Consider the following 19586-nt stretch of genomic DNA (forward strand, 5'->3'; position numbering starts at 1 on the left):
TGAAGAGACAGGGGGACTGGCCATCCTACCTGTGTCAGGAAAAGAACCTGTGTTAGAGCTGTTCACATTTAATCATTTGTCTGTAACCTAAATTAGTTGTATATGTAAAAAGAGAAGTGTTAACAGTACTCACTTTGTAAAGAGTAAAAGCAGCTCAATCACCTGCTTATGAGCTCCTGGAGAAAACCAATGTGCCAGGCTAGGGGAGTGTGTGTTGGAGTGATTTTGTTAAAAGTTGTCATTATTGTGCTTGGACCTTGTCTTGAACTGTATGTTCAGATATTTTCTGTTCCTCCCCCACATGTAGGATGTTGGGGATGTTACTAGCTATAGTTTTCAACTGCAGGCACAATCTATGTAAGATTCTGGTTTCCTTATTTGGTAAGGAATGTTCACTTCCTGCCCTTTATGGGCTCACCATGTAAATGGTGGACTGTTAGAGAGGTTAAGCCATATACGAGGTTGAGGGGAGATGACCCTTTTATGACTAGAGATGCGGTTAAAACGTTTGTAAGCAGGAAGTCACGTATACAGACACACATACACTCTCTCTCACTCACACACACACACACACACACACACACACACACACACACACACACACACACACACACACACACACACAGTGCCTTAGCTTTTACCACACAACATATGGGGTTTACAATGGGCGGTTGTGTAACTGTTTTCATTCAATAAAAGGCTGCGAGTGGAGGCTGGAGTTGGAGTTGTCTGAGTTTGGGTGTAGAGCTTGCAACTCTGAGAATCCGACCAGGCTTCCCCTGCACAAGTAAAAACCAATCGAACTCTGATTGTCTTACTTTGTTCTGAGTCAACGAGGGCTGAAACCTAACTGTGGTTAAGGTGTTTTAATGCAGCGGTCCCCAACCGCCGGGCCACGGACCGTCGTTTGGTCGAGAGATGAGGCTCGGGTGTGAAATGTATGGTTTTCAGAGTTTTTATCGTTTTTGATCGTTATTTTGTTATCGTTTTTATCGTTAACTCTGTTTTCCTGGGTCTTTCACGTGTGTTATGAATAAATCTTCTTTTTTTCCGGTATCGGTACTAGTTTTATTTTGTTGTATTTATCTGTGACACCTTAAAGGCCGGTCCGTGAAAATATTGTCGGGCATAAACCGGTCCGTGGCGCAAAAAAGGTTGGGGACCGCTGTTTTAATGTATATAGAAGAGACTGAAGTTTATATGTTATGGAGTTATTTATAGGACTTGTTACAAATCTTCATATGTCTATGATGTGTTATATCGTGTTGGTTATATTGTAGTGGTTTTCTTATGGGGAGGGTTTTGTTTCCCTTTGGTTTGCTGACCCCCAGACTTGGTCTATTCCAGATGCTCACCTGAATCAGGTAGAGTATAACAGGAAGCCATTTGCTTTTCAGAAGGGTTGGATTCTTTGCTGTATCACCATGTGTTCTCATTAATAAAGTACATTTTACTCCAGTCTCGTGCTATTTTAGTGGAAGTGACCCATGACCGTCGGCCAAAACTGACAATATGACTATTAAAAGTCTGAGTAATACTGTAATTTTCTGCTGCTCATTCCTGTGCAATATCCCATCTGACCTCCCGTCATATTTCTTTTCAAGATTTTCTTATTTAATCACTAGTGTACATATATTTATAGATACATATATATATATTTAGTCATCTTTTCTCTTTTACCACGTCTTTCAAATATTTTGCTCTTTACTATTTTTCTATTTTTTATTTTATTTTATTATATTTTATTATATTTTCTTCTACTGTACCATGCTGCTGAGTGACTGCTGCTCGTCAAACACATTTCATTGCAATGTTGACCCTGTGCTAACTTGCATATGACAAATAAAACTGAAAACTGATAAAACTGAAAACAGTAAAGGCAAAGGGAACACATCAAGTAAGGATTTCACACTCCCACTCACAACGGCACTTTCAAAGCATAAAGCCAAATGCTTCAAAATTTCATTTTGAAGCATTTTAAAAATGAATGTGTTTGAGTTTCATTGCTCCAAAGCAATGTTTTCATATAAGCAAGATAACAACCAGTTTGCAACCATGTAAGTACAGTCCTCTATTGTGAACAGACGTGTTGGCAATCTGTCTGCGTTTATAAATTAGACAACAGTTATTTGCAGATCTTCATCAATCTGCCTGAGAGTGATTGCAGTCGGTCTGAGTTGGACTGCAACTGTTTTGAGTCAGGTTGCCTCCAAGGAGGCAGTTTATTATTTTCCTTTCCTAGTTGGACAGATGGCTGTTGTTTTGTTTTTACTGTAGTGTGCTGGGCCATTAATGGCTCAGGGGCTGCAGCGTATCCGCGCCAACACCTAAGGCCAACGTGGAATCACCGGTCAGACTAACATAAAGAAAGAATCTGTTAAATTACACATTTGTATTCATTAAGTCACAGACAATGAAAACAAGCAGAAATCAAGATGTAATATTTTTATAATTTTATTGATGTTAAATTAAAGTCCCAGCTTAGTTATGTTATCAGTGCAAGTCACTTCAATCTGTATAGCACCAAAGGAAACAATGGTGTTTTCAAGGTGCTTCACACTGTAAGGTAACAACTTACAGTATTAAAAAGAAAACCCCAAAAGAACAAACCCCTCTGAGCAAGCACGAGGCGACAGTGGGAAGGAAAAACTCCCTTTTAAGAGGAAGAAACCTTCGACAGAACCAGGCTCAGGGCGGGGTGGCCATCTGCCGCGACCATTCCTGGGGATTTCAAAAATGACTTGATCTGATCTAAATGTAAAACTAGCTCATTTAAAGTGTCCAGTGAGTTTTAGAAAATATTTTGCTGTTGATATCACGACGTCACTATAAAGTGGAAACTTTGTTTCTTCCCTTACACCTCCCAAAAAATGCCCGCACCGATGAGAAGCACTTAGATATGCAACTTGGTTCTGGGAATATCTTTCTTTTGAAAGTTTTAACAATATCTTCATCAAGATCTTGGAAGTTTAATTGCCAGAATGTCACCAAAGATGCATGCTTCCATCTTTTACAGAGGGATTTGAAAACCCTCTCGCTGAGTTTCTTGAACTTCTCTGGTGGGATTTTGTCGTATCTGGCCCTGATTTCAGTCCAGATTTTCATGGTAAGCCGGTTGGAGATAGCTTCAGCACTTTCAATGCTGAAGACTGTGCCTGATTTTTTTGCAACCTGGGAAATCAGTCCTTCCACAAAGATTTCCACTGAAAATCTGCATCTTTCTTTCTTTTCATATGATTCCAGTCTATCAGTAACTGTTACTGCCAACAGGTGTTCTTGGAATACTGAAGTAGTTATGATATTAAATATTGGTTGTTCCATTAAATTCATTGAATCCTCCTCCCCACTCCTCCCCATTTTCAATGATATTAGTGACAATTTATGTAATTTGTCACAAATATCAGTGAAAATCGCATTAGCAATGCAGTCAAAATAATTCTGCACTTTTCGGTCTAAATGCAAATCCATCCCCTTGAATTTGTCCAAGAGTAGATCCAACAAACGTTTTTGGTGAGAATGAGGGCACTTTAAAAGTTTACCAAGCTTTGAAAGCACAGCCTGAATTAATGTCTCTAACCATCTTTCAAAGTCTAAGGTTTTTTCAGGTGGCTCACAGTCTACAGAAGATCTGTGATGCTGTATCTTTTTATATGACTCCGTTTGACTTACGTTTGTTAACGGTGGGATGCTGGCTTCATGTTCAACACAGGATTTCTGCTGCTGGGGATCTGGAATTGGATTGTTTTCTGCTTTTGCAGCACTGTGTTGGTCAGCATTTTGACAGCTTTCTTCTGTGTTAGCTGTTTCTTGGCTGTTAGCATCTATATTCTGTGCTGTATCAAACTCCTGCTCAGCAGAATCGTCCAAAAATTTCACACGTGACAAAACCGTTTTGCCAGTAGTGGTGTGGACAGAACAGTTTTCATGTACAGGGGAGTTCTGGGAAGACCTCAGTGGTGATACTGCTACTGACTGTGCACACAGGTCCATTACGTCCTCTACAAAACCTACAAGCCGCTTAGCGGTGAAGCAATCCGGATAGCCTGAGATAAGCTCTCCCCACTGCTTGATCGAAAAACTACTGAACAAGTTATTCAAGAGGGATACCAAAGCATGTACTGTAGAATTATCCCCATTGGTCTGAACTGTTTCATCATTTGTCATTGTGTTACAGTTCGAGCTTGCCATTTCACTTTTTTGTTTTTTATGTCTAAAATGTTGTTTTGTGTTAAACTCCGTGTTTGAACGTTTAAAGCGCTGCTGTCCCGCTGTGTGAATGCGTTTCAACTGAACAGCCAGGTCTATATATAAGGTCGGTTTAAGGTTTCTTTGTAACGTCACCTGACGTTTCTTTGTAACGTCACCAGTCAAAGGACTGGCCCGCCCCGTCATAACGAAAGGGGCGGGACAAATCTGTTGCTTAGCAACTGAAAAAAAGGCACACCGCGCTGAATGCTACATCCGGCCTGCGACGGTACACCGCCTCCGCACCACCGTTTAAACATGAAGTGTGGATGTTAGAAGATCCCAAATATGGTGAGCTACTGGGAAATTACTCACGTTTTTGTTCTTGAGAGTGAGCGATAATAAGCGACATTTTATTGAGAAATTACAGTAGTCTGTCTACAAAAACTACAAAAATGACCTAAATAAGACAGAAGTACACATTCATTTTTATCGTTTTGTCAACAACAGGGCGCATGAGGTTTGTTCAGTATTTGTTGTGTCTACAAGGCTCAGGCGCCCCCATGAAGTGTCTTATTTGTATAGTTGAAAGCATTATAAAGGAACGCAAAACTAAATTACATATAATTATAATTCTTGGCACTTTCTGGTGTGTGTGAGTTAGTGTTTCTCTTTTATGATTTGTGGGTCCAGCATCAAATTCAGAATCCTTCCCATCACACATGAGGTCTTGAATAATCATCTTATTTTAAAGACCTCGTAGTTTGATAGTTTGCTCTCAGACTGTGGGCTTCCTTGTGGTTTTTAGGATATTTAGAAGTAGAAGGGGATCATCCTTCTGTGGAACCAGCTCCCAGTTTGAATGCAGGAGACGGACACTATCTCTACTTTTAAGATTAAGTTTCAAAGTTACCTTTTTGCCAACGCATATAGCTGGGGCTGAATCAGGTGACCATGAATCCTCCCTTAGTTACCCTGGGACTACCCTGCTGGGGGATTCCCACCATGTGTTTATACACCTCTCTGCATTCAATAATTAGTTCTTGTTCATCTCTGGCTCTCGTCCACAGTGTGTCTTTTGTCCCCTTTTTCGTCTCCTCATCCCCAAAGGGTCGCAGCGGGCTGCCCCTCCCTGACCGTGGTTCTGCCAGAGGGTGCTTCCTGTTAAAAGTGAGTTGTTCCTTCCCACTGTATTGAGGTTTTTTCTTTTTAATTGTAGACTTTCTACCTTACAATCTATACCACCTCGAGGAGACTGTTGTTGTGATTCAGCTCTGCATAAATACAATTAAATCGAATTAAGTGGGTTCAGCTGTTTTGTGAAATAAATGTGAGTGACATGGTAAGTAATAGCCTGCATGTAACTCATGGTAAGAAGAGCAATATCGCCCCCTCCTGGTTCAACCTTTTTTTCTTTGCAGTAATCTTTCCAATAATAATACATATGCACTAACCTCATGCTTGCTGTTAACAATAGCCTAAAGACACAAAATCAAGTTTAGTTTTTTCCTTAAGTTTATGTTTTTTTTTATATGGTTGGCATTTATTTTGTTTCTTTTTAATAATTATATTGATTCTATTGATTGTTTGCCAAGCACTGAGGTCTCTGCTTAGACTGTGCTACTGGGATCACTGATTTAAAAATGAGGCAAAAGCACCAAAGTTGTGCTCAAAAATAGTACAGTGAGCTACAAGCTGTTGCTGTAGTAATTCTAACACACTTATTGTTTTTAAATACATACATGTTTAGTTCTTTTAAACCTAATTATATATATATTTTTTGCAAAAGTGTCACCTAAACACCCAAATATACGTAATTCAAAACTTACTTTAATTATTACCCATTTGGCTGATAACATGGACCCAGTCTGATGGATAGTTACTGAACAGATAGTCTTTTCTTTAAAGGCTGCATTCAGAGCAAATCATTGTAAAAACAAGACAAGTCAATAAAAAACAAGTAATAACTATAATACTAAACTACAATAGAGAGAAAATCCAGTAAATATAATTATATTATGTAAAAAATATACAAATATTTACCTCTAATTTAAAAAGACATTACAAGGGTACTAGTTTCATTTTAATCTCAACATAATCTAAATTGACACTAAATCAGTTTAAATATTACAGCTGAAGGTGATTTTAATAAATGTACTGCTGCTTGACTTTGTTTTACTACTGCAGTATAATTTATCATGTACAAAAGCTCCAAATGTTGTTTCTCTGACTTAATGTTCTGATGACGTTTGTGTTACTTTGCAGGAAATAGTCAGGACCCAGATGAACCTGTGCTGGAAGTCAGTGTGGGTGAGTAATATGAGCATTTATGAAGGCTGTCCATGACCTGTAATTAAATTTAGCGTCATTAGTGCCACTCATTGCAAGTGACAGTGCACATGCTTTCAGCATGGAGTCTGCTCTTATGGTAGCAAAATAAATTCAGAAAATCTCCATCAAAAAGCAGCTCAGCAGCAGAAATATATATGGTCAGCTGGTTGTGAGTTAATGAGCATGTGAAATCAGTGTGAACATTTTGAAACAACAACTCTCCAACCTCGTAATTGTAAGACTGCCTGTGCAGCCACAGGAGCCTTCAGAGAGTCTTCCTGCTTGTCTCTTGGGTTGATTTGCTCGTGTTTTCTCACCCAGTCAATGACTGTAAAAGGGCTGGACTAATTGGAGGCAGGTGTAATTGATTGCACTGATATGCTAGTCTACTTATAGCCCACATTACAAACACTGCTGTGTTATTTTGTCTCTCAGTGCAGGTATGTAATGTGACAAAACCTCTAATGATCTGATATGTTTGGGATGGATGGGCTGTGAATTATATAGTGAATTGTCTTATTTTGTCGCTCTGTGCAGGCTTTCTACTTACAGGGTGGTGGGTCTCAGAGGACAATTGCTACCCCTGTTGAAGTGAACAACGTGTGGAGTGCAACTGGCTTTGTGGCATAGCTGGCTCTGGCCTTGGACTGTGTGTTTTTACTTTGTACCTAAATGGGACACTGGACTTTTAACTACTATTCATTGTGTTTATAAATAAAATTTTAGAATTTTATTGACTGTCATCTTTTTGCCCACGGTGGAGACGGTTGGTCAGACCTAGAGTGTGTGTGTGTGTGTGTGTGTCATCAGCAGGGTTTTGCATAAGAGTGTGAGCAGGTCAAAAGGTCAATTCATTTATTGTAGTTTTATGGCAGCACCCTCTAGTGGCCTTGAAGCAAACAGTCTCCTAACTAAGCCATGGCATCTCTGGTCTCTCCTACTTTTGTGTGCTCTGCTGGAGGAGCAGCATTGGATCTAGTGATACTGAGTAAGCTGATTAGGACAGGCCTGGAGAAATGTGGTTTGCATGAAGTATCAGGAAAAAAACAACCTTGTATTGTAAAATAATAATACACGAATAATAAATACTTTTCATGACATTCAGATTTCTGGACTCACGAGTTCATAGAACATTAATGTTACGAAACATTGAGAAGTCTTAAAACTACATTGTATACTTATTATTTATTTACTTTAATCAGATTTGACTGGTATTTTTAAACATTAAGTTTTTGTTCCTTCAACTATTGTATTTAAGCTTATGACTCACTCACAGTATGTTTATATAACTGCCTAAAAAAACGGTGAGGATGTGGCCGCAGTGGCTGAGAAGCAAGAACTTTGCTTTTTCTTTTTTTTTTTTCTTTTTTTTTTTTAATTGGGAAGCATAAATGAACATACCAGAAAACCCTGCACGAAGGAGCCATATTTGTTTTTTGTGTGTGCATAAGATGACGCTTTAGTATTATTACACATATGATAAGGATGTTAGCATGCAACACACAAACTCAAGTGGTGTTGCCAAGATAGTTGCTGACTGGCAAGAAACTTCTAGAAGAAATCTGGTGACAGTCCAAAGCACAAATTAGATATTCACTGAGATATTCAACATCTCTTTATCTCAGTCGGTGATCCCCACATGCTTCAAAGAGTCCATCATTGTTCCTGTCCCGAAGAAACCCCACCCTGCTTCTCTCAATGACTATCACCCTGTAGCCCTCACCTCAGTAGTGATGAAGTGCTTTGAACGCCTGGTCAGAGACTTCATCATTTCTTCACTACCAGACACACTGGACCCACTACAGTTCGCTTACCGTCCAAATCGTTCCACAGACGATGCCATCTCTCATCTCCTCCACACATCACTCACTCACTTGGACACTAGAAGGGGGAATTATGTTAAAATGCTCTTCATAGACTACAGCTCTGCATTTAACACCATAATTCCCTCCACACTCACCACCAAGCTGGAGCATCTGGGACTCAGCTCATCTATGTGTCAGTGGATCTCCAACTTCCTAACTGGCAGACCACAGGCAGTAAGGATGGGCGGACATGTCTCAGCCTCCACCACTCTCAGCACTGGAGCCCCCCAGGGGTGTGTTCTGAGCCCCCTGCTGTACTCTTTGTACACATATGACTGTGTGGCCACTACCAGCTCCACCACCATCATCAAGTTTGCTGACGACACCGTCGTGGTGGGCCTGATCTCTGATAACAACGAGACGGCCTACCTGAAGGAGATTAGGAATCTGGAGAACTGGTGCCAGAGGAACAACCTCCTTCTAAACGTCAGTAAGACAAAGGAGCTGATAGTGGACTTCAGCACTAAGCAGGAGAGGAACTACCAGACCCCCGTCATCAACGAGTGCCCAGTGGAGAGAGTGGACAGCTTCAAATACCTCGGAGTTCACATCACGCAGGACCTGTCATGGTCCTGTCACATCAACACCGTGGTGAAAAAGGCCCGACAGCGTCTCTACCACCTCAGACGCTTGAGAGACTTCCAACTGCCCTCCAAGGTGCTCAGGAACTTTTACTCGTGCACCATAGAGAGCATCCTGGCGGGAAACATCTTAACCTGGTTCGGGAACAGCACCATGCAGGACAGACGAGCTCTACAGAGGGTTGTGCGGTCAGCTGAGCGCACCATCCGCTCCGAGCTCCCTGACCTGCACTCAATCTACAGCAGGCGGTGCTGGACCAAGGCCAGGAAGATGGTGAAGGACCTCAGCCATCCCAACAACAGACTGTTCTCTCTGTTGAGGTCAGGAAAGCGATTCTGCTCCCTGAAGACCAACACAGAGAGACTGAGGAGGAGCTTCTTCCCGCAGGCGATACGGTCTCTCAATCACACCACCACACAGTACTGACCCACACATGTGGTTCTTACACACACACTGGACTTTCTGGACTTTGGTTTTGCACAACACTGGTCACTATATTCTTCATTTCCGGTTAATACTTGTACAGCTGCTGTTATTGTGTATATATTTATTTATATTTAGATTTCTTCATACATTCTTATATAGTTCTATATTATGTATTGTGTATTTTGTTGTACAGTTATTTTATTTTCAACTTTAATTTATATACACGCAACAAAAATATAAACGCAACACCTTTGTTACTGCTCCCATTCCCCATGGGATGGACGTAGAGACCTAAAATTCATTCCAGATACACAATATAACCATCCCTCCCAAACAGTGGTCACAAATCAGTCCAAATGTGTGGTAGTGGGCACATCTGCTATATTGAGATAATCCACCCCACCTCGCAGGTGTGCCACATCAGGATGCTGATCTGACATCATGAGTAGTGCACAGGTGTACCTCAGACTGCCCACAACAAAAGGCCACCCTGGAATGTGCAGTTTTTTGCACTATTGGGGGTCTGGGGACCCAGAACCGGTCAGTATCTGGTGTGACCACCATTTGCCTCATGCAGTGCAACACATCGTCGCATGGAGTCTATCAGATTGTCAATTGTGGCCTGTGGAATGTTGGTCCACTCCACTTCAATGGCTGTGCGAGGTTGTTGGATATTCGTGGGAACTGGTACACGCTGTCGTATACGCCGGTCAAGCACATCCCGAACATGCTCAATGGGTGACATGTCCGGTGAGTATGCTGGCCATGCAAGAACTGGGACATTCTCAGCTGCCATCTGCCCTGAACAATGTGAACCATGATTCATCCGTGAAGCGCACACCTCTCCAACGTGCCAGACGCCATCGAATGTGAGCATTTGCCCACACAAGTCTGCTACGGCGATGAGCTGGAGTCAGGTCAAGACCCCGATGAGGACGACGGGCATGCAGTTGAGCGTCCCTGAGACGGTTTCTGACAGTTTGTGCAGAAATTGTTTGGTTGTGCAAACCAATTGTTCCAGCAGCTGTCTGGGTGGCTGGTCTCAGACGATCTTCGAGGTGAACCTGCTGGATGTGGAGGTCCTGGGCTGGTGTGGTTACACGAGGTCTGCGGTTGTGAGGCCGGTTGGATGTGCTGCCATATTCTCTGAAACGCCTGTGGAGACGGCTTATGGTTGAGAAATGAACATTCAATGCACGGGCGACAGATCTGGTTGACATTCCTGCTGTCAGCATGCCAATTGCACGCTCCCTCATTGCTTGTGGCATCTGTGGCATTTTGCTGTGAGACAAAACTGCACATTCCAGGGTGGCCTTTTGTTGTGGGCAGTCTGAGGTACACCTGTGCACTACTCATGATGTCAGATCAGCATCCTGATGTGGCACACCTGTGAGGTGGGATGGATTATCTCAATATAGCAGATGTGCCCACTACCACACATTTGGACTGATTTGTGACCACTGTTTGGGAGGGATGGTTATATTGTGTATCTGGAATGAATTTTAGGTCTCTACGTCCATCCCATGGGGAATAGGAGCAAAAACAAAAGTGTTGCGTTTATATTTTTGTTCAGTGTATGAAGACGTGGATTCTCCTTTTCACATGTTAGCATGTTGTTTGGCCAGCTGTGGCTTACATTACCACAGCTGTGATAAAATTATCAGGAGTACTTCTATGTCTATGAGGGGAAAGCTTTCCTTGTTTACATATAATATAATAATGATACAGATAATGAAAGTCAGACAAAGTGGATCATGTCTTTTACAAAGTGCATAAATAAATCAAGCACATTTTTTTTCGGTTGTGGTTTCTGAGTTGTGAAATGTCTGCAGCTCTGGAGTGGACTGTATTTGATTTGTCACATTGAAAGAGGGCCAGAAAATTACATAATCAGTGAAGCCAAACACATGTCTCTTTCCTAATATGGGCAATGTCTTTAGTAAAACTCAGCTGTAAGCATGTCTCCAGGCTCTGAATTGAAGGATTTTAGCACACAATGTTATGTGTTTTCAAACTCACAAAATCATATTTTACGTTCTTGAAGCAATAACCACGTGAAACTGAAGTTTAAATACTTTTCTTCCCTACATCCTGTGTGCAAGAGTCAATTATAGCATCATTTGGAGAGTTATATTTCATTTAGCATGTTATCGCATATCTGAAGGGGACCTAAAATAAAGCACAGTTCAGTCAGAGGGTCTCTTATTGATTGAAATCAACTTTTCCTGCTTTTAGGAGATAACTGAAAGTATACATGAAAGTGCCTTATCTTTTATAACCACAGGTTTTTTTTTATAATGGGTGTTTGTGTAAACTGTGTGTCACAGAAATAAAAGGCTGCTGTGGCGTGATGGTTCTTCGTAGTGGTCTGACACCGAGGGCAGAGGGGCTGCTCTGAGATCCTTCCCTTGCTAGCATGTGAAAAACCGGTTGAGCTGTTCGTCTTGTTTCATTAACGGGAATAAGTCTCTAAAGCAGCGGGGCCTGTGGAAGCGCAGACCCAACACTTTCCAGTAGCATAAGATTTTTTGCCAAGAAGTGCGACAGCAAAGAACTGATTGTCCAAATATAAGTTTCCTTACTTTTTCTATGAAGTTTATATGTTTGTAAAAATAAAGTAAACCATCTGCTCTAAACAGGTTTACATAGACTCAAGATTCCTTTTATCATTTTCTTGAAAATGTGTTTTTGGGGTGTTTTGCAAAACTAACTTTCCTCAGTCACACACTTTTTTCCTTCAGTTAAAAAACTTGTAGATCTGGCATATTGATCGATCACAGGTTTGATAGCTTATCTCTGGACAGTCAGCTTAAAGAAGAATTTGCAAAGTTCATTGTATTTATTTAAGATCATTTTTGACAGCCACAGCTGTGACACATCAATGATTTTTATAAGATATTTATCACAGACTGACAGAACTACGAGAAACACCTTTTAGTTATCGTCCTTTTTAGTCGTCTGAAAAGTTCATATAAAAGCAGAGGTTTCTCTGTTTTAAAGACACAGAACATTTTTAAGACACAATCACACAAGTAGATATTTCAAGAAGACAGTGTAAACAAACATTTAGGGGCTGTGGTTTCACATGTTGCTCCACCTATTATGCGTTAGAGTCACCTTCCAGTAAGTTTCCAGGTCACTTACCCAGTATATGTACTCAGACTGGAACCAGTATGTTTGAGATTCATACAACCAGAAAACTGTCTCCTCTGTTTATTGTGTGAATTCACACTATTGAGATCCTGTTTCTCTTTAAACTTTATTCTACCTTATTCTAGTTGCTCCGACCTTTGCTGGTTAACTACTCCCTCCGTTTTCAGCCGATTTCCACCATTTAAACTTGAATCTGTTCTGCTCCCTGTGCTAATGCCAGCTGTATCTATTGGTGGTCATACCTTTCATACTTTTTGAGATATTACAGTTTTTGCCCGTTGCTTGAACACTACAAACCCATGCTTAGACTAAAGTAACACAACTTGAAGCTTTTGTTACCATACCTCAAACACATGTACCCCTACCTTAAACAAAAGCGCTGCTTTGCACCCTAGTTGCAATTATGCAACACACTTACTCCTTTATGCAACACACATGGTCCTGCATGCTACACTCTATTTCATACATAAGACACTTTGTTCACAAAATGAAATTTCAGGGTGCCATTTGGAAAACACATGTATCCAAAATACAAAACACATCGGATAATTGCAACCACTCAAATACACACCTGAAGGCACTTACTTGTAAAACTGAACACCAATTAGCCAACTACAAAAAGCCCTCAGTTTAGCCAATTCAAGAACTTTGCAAGCATGGATGGAGGGAGAGCAAGAGGAGGAGGAGGAGGATGATGATGATGAGGAGGAGGAGGAGGAGGAGGAGGAGGAGGAGGAGGTCGAGGTCGAAGTCGAAGAGGCCATGCACGGACCCATATTTCTGATGATATAAGAGCAACTTTGGTGGACCATGTCATCAACCATGGCCTGACTATGAGGGAAGCTGGGCAGAGAGTCCACCCACATCTAAGCTGCTTCACAGTGGCATCTGTAATAAGAACATTCCGACTAGAAAACAGGTCTGTCTTCACCTCTCTACCTTCTACTCCACTCAGATGGTTTTTATAGCACTGTTCTACAGTATATACCATTACCATATCAAGTATACAGGGTATTGCAGGGTGCTAAGGCTCCTTTTGCAGCCAAAGTGGTAGTTTCTGTGAAACATAGCATGATTACTTATATTGAAGTACAGTGGATGATACAGTATATACAGTAAAGTACTGTAAGAAAAATAAGCAAAGCGATGACAATATGTGGTTGTATTTCTCTAGACTGACTCGAAGACCTTCTGGGGGAGGACGCCAACGCCTGTTCACACAACAGCAGGAACTTGCCGTTGTGGACCTAGTGAGGGCAGACAATGCCATCCGTCTCCACCAGCTACGAAAGCAAATACTTGCAGACAGGCAAGTGTTCAACAGCATAAACCATGTGAGCATCACCACCATCAGACGCATCTTGGGAAAACACAGCATCACCATGAAGCAGCTCTACAGAGTCCCATTTGAGAGGAACAGTGACAGGGTCAAAGGACTTTGAGCTGAATATGTACGGGTAAGTGTAACTGTCCTTTACATGTACAATACAGTATTGGTGAAATCCAGTAGCAGCTGAATATGTACCATATCAGTACCACATGGATCCATTCTGAGAGCTACACAGGTACCTGTGTGATGGGGTTCTGTATGTGTAGCACTGTAGTACAGTAATATGTTCTCTTGGCCATGGATGGAGTTGCACAGCCTCATGAATTCATTTTCATTGATGAAGCTGGATTCGACCTGTGCAAAACAAGACGACGGGGTCGTAATGTCATTGGTCAAAGGCAATTGTGCACGTCCCAGGGCAGCGCAGGGGAAATGTCACATTGTGTGCCGCCATAAGCCTTTGAGGGCTTCTGCATCATCATGCAAAACTAGGTCCATACAACAGCCAACATATACTCACATTTCTAGATGCTCTCCATAACATAGTTGTACAGAACAGACCAGATCAGCCCAGGTTTGTTTCCATCAGGCTGCTCTGGTCCAGGCCTGGTTCTCCAACCACAACCAACTTGAAGTGGTATACTTGCCCCTTACTCACCATTTTTAAACCCTATACAGGAATTTTTTTCGGCTTGGAGATGGCGTGTATATGACCGCCAACCACATGCCCGCATGCCTCTTCTGCAGGCAATGGAACAGGCCTGCGGCGACATTCAGGTGACAGCAATCCATGGATGGTTTCGACATGCAAGAGGATATTTTCCCCGGTGCCTAGCGAGAGAAGACATTGCTTGCGATGTCGATGAGGTCCTGTGGCCAGACCCCAACAGACGGCGGGATCCATGAGCCCACGTATGCACAATTGTCATGATTTTTTGTGTTTACAGTATGGTGTTTTTTCTATTACTGTATTATGGTGTTTTTTGTTTTTTTTGCTTTCTCTGAATTCATGGTAAATGGCCTGCATTTGTATAGCGCTTTACTCAGTCCCTAAAGACCCCAAAGTGCTTTACACTACATTCAGTCATTCACCCATTCTCATGGTACTGCAATGTACAATACTGAGTAGGCCTATTTGTTGTTTTGGTTGTTTGAAAATGTGTCTCCTGAAAATATGCCTTCTGAATAAACAATGAAAGACTGCAGTGTTTTATATAAAGTAGACTATTGTGCTCCCCCTGATCTGTAAGTGTTTGCATATGATGCAAGTATGTGTCATTTTGTCAACAGTTACATTTTGACAAAGGAATGTTAGGTTTTGACAGCAGAGTTTAGGTTTTGAGAGTTTCAATTTGGCACAGATGTGAATGGTATATTTCCCAGTGTTGTGTCGTGTGTACCCAGAGGTTGCCCTTTGTTACAAATTAAAGTCTACAAATCAATGACATCACACTGGCCTATGTTTATTCAGTCTATGATTACATGTCAGTGAGATCTTGGAGCTGCCAGCATGCAAAGCTGCAGCTTTAGAATTTAGGCTCTAATCCTTTTTTCCACCATTTTTTTTATTTTTCTTCTTCCTTTGTTTCTCAGACATGTATGTTTTTTTTTTTTTTTCTCCCATCATTTCCTCTTATTGTCCCTTTACATACTCTTTGCCTCACTCCAGTCTACTGCCAGAGTTTCAGTATTTTATTCACTTAATAGCAGGACAGAATACCACGTGACTGTGGCCTTGTGTTATACCCTCTCTGCTGCAGTGATGCTGCAGACAAACACAAACATCGTGATCAGACATTTAAGAAAAGCCTCTTACAGATGAAGGTCTGTGTCTCTTGACCTAAACACATAATCAAGTTAAATCTAATTTATGTTCATCAGTGCCCCTCACACTGTAACTTAAAGTAATACATTTGTTACTGGTTAATTACAGAAGCACGTTTGTGAGCATAAAGATGTAAGCCTTGGACCATCGGGATGAAATGTGGTTGGGAAACTTAACAAGCATTGATAAAGCTTCATCAGTAGTTCGAACAATGCCTCAAAACCTTCGCTCACCACAGGTGGTTAGCAGACTGTGGTTGTACCATGCAGCCTAATAACATGCAGTAAATTGCAGGTTAAAGCAGTCTGCTTACACATTGTTAAACGAGGGAAGGGAACTAATGTGGCTGTCACATGACCCTTTTGTCCCATTTCATCCCAGCATTTGATTAAATTGCTGCTCACTACTTAAAACTGATCACATAAAACTATTTTTCTTCATCTTTTAATGATTACCAAAGTCTGTGAATCCCCAAATTGTTCAGTTGTTCTTTTTGCTCCCTATGAGGTCACTTTTACCATGTGACAAAAACAACACCCCACTGTACACACTTGAGCCACCAGCAACTTTATAAATCCCCAATAAAAAGCTGACAGGTTGCAATGATGTTCCAAATAACTTATTAAGAAAACAACTAAATACACAGAAAATATTATGAAAACTGGTTTATTTTATATCTCCTAGTTTGAAGTGAAGCAATAAAAACATGTATAAAACATCACAAACTGTAATATTATACAAATGCTTACGTCCTGCTGATGCAATGGAGACATCTTCCAGTGACAGTCTTCATCCGTGTGAGTGTGAGGAGGCTCCTAAACCCACCGACACAGAAGTGCATGTTCACAACTCCCTCTGTGCAGGTGGGGTCAGGGCCCTCCTCACCCTGGGTGAAGAGGGGTGGTGCTGTGGCCAGTCAGGTATGAAGTGCTGAGAGTGGATCTTTGGTCCTCTGTGCAGCTCTGTCCACTCTCAGCTGCCCTGCAAAGCAATAACACGAGAAAGACGTCATTTTAACACAAAACAGCATTTCCATTGTTGGTAGCTGCAGCATGTTGTTAAAATGCAATTTTAAACTCAACATATACACACAATAACTATAACTAAACTTAAACCTACAGTACTGTAGGACGATGATTTACACCAGCTATTGGAAGGATTTAGTCTTCAAGACAGTTTGTAGCCAATGTGAGGTGATAACTTACATAGCTGGAACACAGCACCACTCTCCAGTTTGTCATTTGGTCATCCATCCTTCTCATCGGGTTGGGGTAAGGCTGTCTTCTGGGTGGAGTATCTCTCTGTGTTAGCTCCGTCCTGGGCGTTGAGTGTCTGAAGTGCTGAATGCTGGGAGAGGACAAGTGTAAAGCACCTGAAGACAAAAAGACAAAGAGAAAAGCATGAATTCACAGATCACAGAGTTGTTCACTTTACTTTTCTTCTGTTATGTGTTTTTACCTTACCTCTGATCCCTGAGCCACAGGCTATACCTTATGTAAAAACAAGAGACTACAGTCAGTTCACGACATCATTTTAAACCTTTTCTACTTATTTGTGTTGACATTAAGTACGGACTTACCTTTGTCCTGCATGGTGAGCTAGAGCTTGAGAAAAAAATGTTAGTCATTTACAAACACTGCAAAGGCCAACTTAAACATTTAAAGCTTAAAAACAAGTTCTAACATAATCTAGTCAGAGTCGCTGTCATCAAGTGAAAGGTTAAAAGGCCTTTCCCAGAAGCGTCTGACACCAACAGAACCCGAGGATGTTGAAGGGCCATAAAACGTGTCATCACTTACCTTGCACCTCTTTGCACTTACCTCATCAGTGCAGGTGTCGTCTCCGCTTCTCTTTGCTGAGGAGGTGAGAGCTGAGGTTGAAGGAGAAGCTGAGAGAGTAGCGGAAGAAGGAGCAGGAGAGGAAGGAGCTGAGGGAGCAGGGGAGGAAGCAGCTAAGGGAGCAGGAGAGGAAGCAGCTGAGGGAGGAGCAGAGGAAGCAGGAGAAGCTAAAGGATCACCAACCGGGAAGAGTGGGGCGTTGGCCTGGCCGAAAGGCGGCATGGCGAACGGGGCAGCACCTGGAGCAATAGGATGTTGCCAATCGTGCCAAAACGGCTCTGGAGGGAGCTCCTGGATGAGAGGGGAATCAGCTCTCTCATCCATGGTGTCATACCCCGAGTCGTCACTAGGCCAATCGGCCCACTCTTCTGAGTTGTTCCAGTCAGAGGAATTGTCAGTGTCTTCACTCACCTCTTCGACGTCCTCAGGTATGTAGGGAGGGTACTCACCTTCCTCTTCACTGTCATCAGGATCCTGTGCTTCAGGAGAAGAGGGTGAGGATGGGAGAGGGATATACTCACCATACTCACCTTCACTGACACGCTCGGTATCAGAGTCATCCAGGATCCTGATGACCTCTGGAAGGCCTTCTTCTGCAGGACGCTCAACCACGTAGTCGAGACGACCTGTGAGGAAACAAGTTTAAAATAACATTAAGAATGTAATAAACATCAAGTGCTAAAGGAACAGAGCTACATCTGTTAGTTTGAGCAGACGATGAGAGAAAAGCATTTTAGGCTACATTTATGTCAGACTGAATGACACTTCTACTTGTTCATGCAAGCAAAAAACAGCTAAGTCAACTAAGTTCACATCATTAACTGCTATATAATAAGATATAGTAGTGGCATAACATAAGGATACCATTATTACTACTGTACTATGATTACTGTTTTCATATTCTTTTTTATATTCATTTATTTTTGTTATTTTTTATTATCATGTTTTGTAGCAGGGGAAAAGTTATAGTTTATTTCAATAAAGCCTTTGATCCAAGAAGAACAGGATGTTAGGAAGGGACCGGGATCTGGTGTGTTTACACCTGTGTGTTCTGACGTCATGACATGCTGAAGATGCTGTTACCACAGAGACTGATTTTGGGGCATTTTACAAATTTTAGTCCGTTAAGCTATTTTTAACCAAATCATTAAAAAAGTGTCAAATTTGAAGCCTTCAAATCAAAGTAACACCTTTTTTTTCAAATTCATACACCAGTCGTTAATAATTTCTACACCTCTCCCGGAAAATTTAAAGCATACAAACAATTTACGGGGGAAAATCTTGGAATAAGCATATTTTGATAACATTAAAACTTGATATTCACACTGGAACTTATTAAATTATTACAGTCATTTAGTAGCTCTTAAAATAACTGAAGAAATGTTAAAAGTACCTGCAGCGAAGTCCAGGGGGCTGTCGAGTCCACGACGAGCCATCTTCAGGCTTTGCTGTATGAAAAACAAGTACAAACAATCCAAAGATGAAGTACTTGTTGTGGCGAGCAAGTCAAATCCGCTTTCAGTAAATATTTTCCGAAAACTTAACTTTCCACAGGCTGAGGTTGGAGCAGGTCAAAACAAGTCCAATAGCAAGTGTAAAGGGACGAATGGAACCTTGTGCAGCATTTATATACCCTCCGCAGGCCATGGTTACGGTTGCCAACATTTTTCTTTTAAAAGCTAACAATAACTTAGCGTTCTCGCTACTCACTATGCTGTTAAACAGCTATATGTTAGCAATGACAACATTTAACAATGCTAGCCGTGCTGATTAGCCTTAGGATTGCTTGAGGTTGTTTCCAGCTCTAGTGGTCATAAGCGAACTTAGTTCTGTGCCAGCTTTTAGCACGAAAATCAATCTTGTAAAGCTCACTATTAAACTGACAAAGCCTTAGAGCCTAGAAACTATGATACTTACAACTGTGCTATGTTTGTCTCATAGCATATAGCAAGACCCCATAACTGACCTTTGACCTCTTCTCAAGATTAGATAATGCTATATAGAGCTATTTTAACACTATGTTTCTTACTGCCATTGTTTGACAACATATA

At 41.4% G+C, this 19586-nt stretch overlaps 1 protein-coding gene, 1 long non-coding RNA gene and 1 pseudogene across 5 annotated transcripts; 2 read left to right on the forward strand and 1 right to left on the reverse strand.

Moving 5' to 3' along the window:
- The first annotated feature begins 2821 nt into the window (after positions 1–2821).
- Positions 2822–7249, forward strand: LOC146558282 (uncharacterized). The gene is made up of 2 exons (XR_014888451.1): positions 2822–4536; positions 6451–7249. It is a non-coding gene; the product is annotated as an uncharacterized LOC146558282 (long non-coding RNA).
- Positions 7250–13696: 6447 nt separating this feature from the next.
- LOC146558283 (uncharacterized) lies at positions 13697–15216 on the forward strand (annotated as a pseudogene).
- A 63-nt stretch (positions 15217–15279) lies between these two features.
- Positions 15280–19177, reverse strand: LOC146558284 (uncharacterized). 4 transcript variants are annotated; one of them, XM_085246553.1, is made up of 5 exons: positions 18929–19177; positions 18057–18161; positions 17161–17187; positions 16903–17069; positions 15280–16678 (listed from the first exon to the last, which is right to left on the reverse strand). In XM_085246553.1, exons 1-5 carry the CDS (start codon positions 18969–18971, stop codon positions 16670–16672), a joined length of 351 nt encoding a protein of 116 aa, XP_085102679.1. In that variant the 5' UTR covers positions 18972–19177; the 3' UTR covers positions 15280–16669. The 4 variants fall into 4 exon arrangements, 2 of the variants coding, with proteins under 2 accessions (XP_085102679.1, XP_085102678.1); XR_014888517.1 differs by lacking the exon at positions 15280–16678 and having other exon boundaries at positions 16960–17069; positions 17277–18161; XR_014888516.1 differs by lacking the exon at positions 15280–16678 and having other exon boundaries at positions 16950–17069; positions 17161–18161.
- Between the last annotated feature and the right edge of the window lie 409 nt (positions 19178–19586).

Source organism: Mchenga conophoros, linkage group LG15 (genome assembly GCF_057382185.1).
Source record: "Mchenga conophoros isolate Kocher_MC1m ecotype Shallow Benthic linkage group LG15, M_conophoros_male_GT1.1, whole genome shotgun sequence".
Classification (NCBI taxonomy): Eukaryota; Metazoa; Chordata; class Actinopteri; order Cichliformes; family Cichlidae; genus Mchenga; species Mchenga conophoros.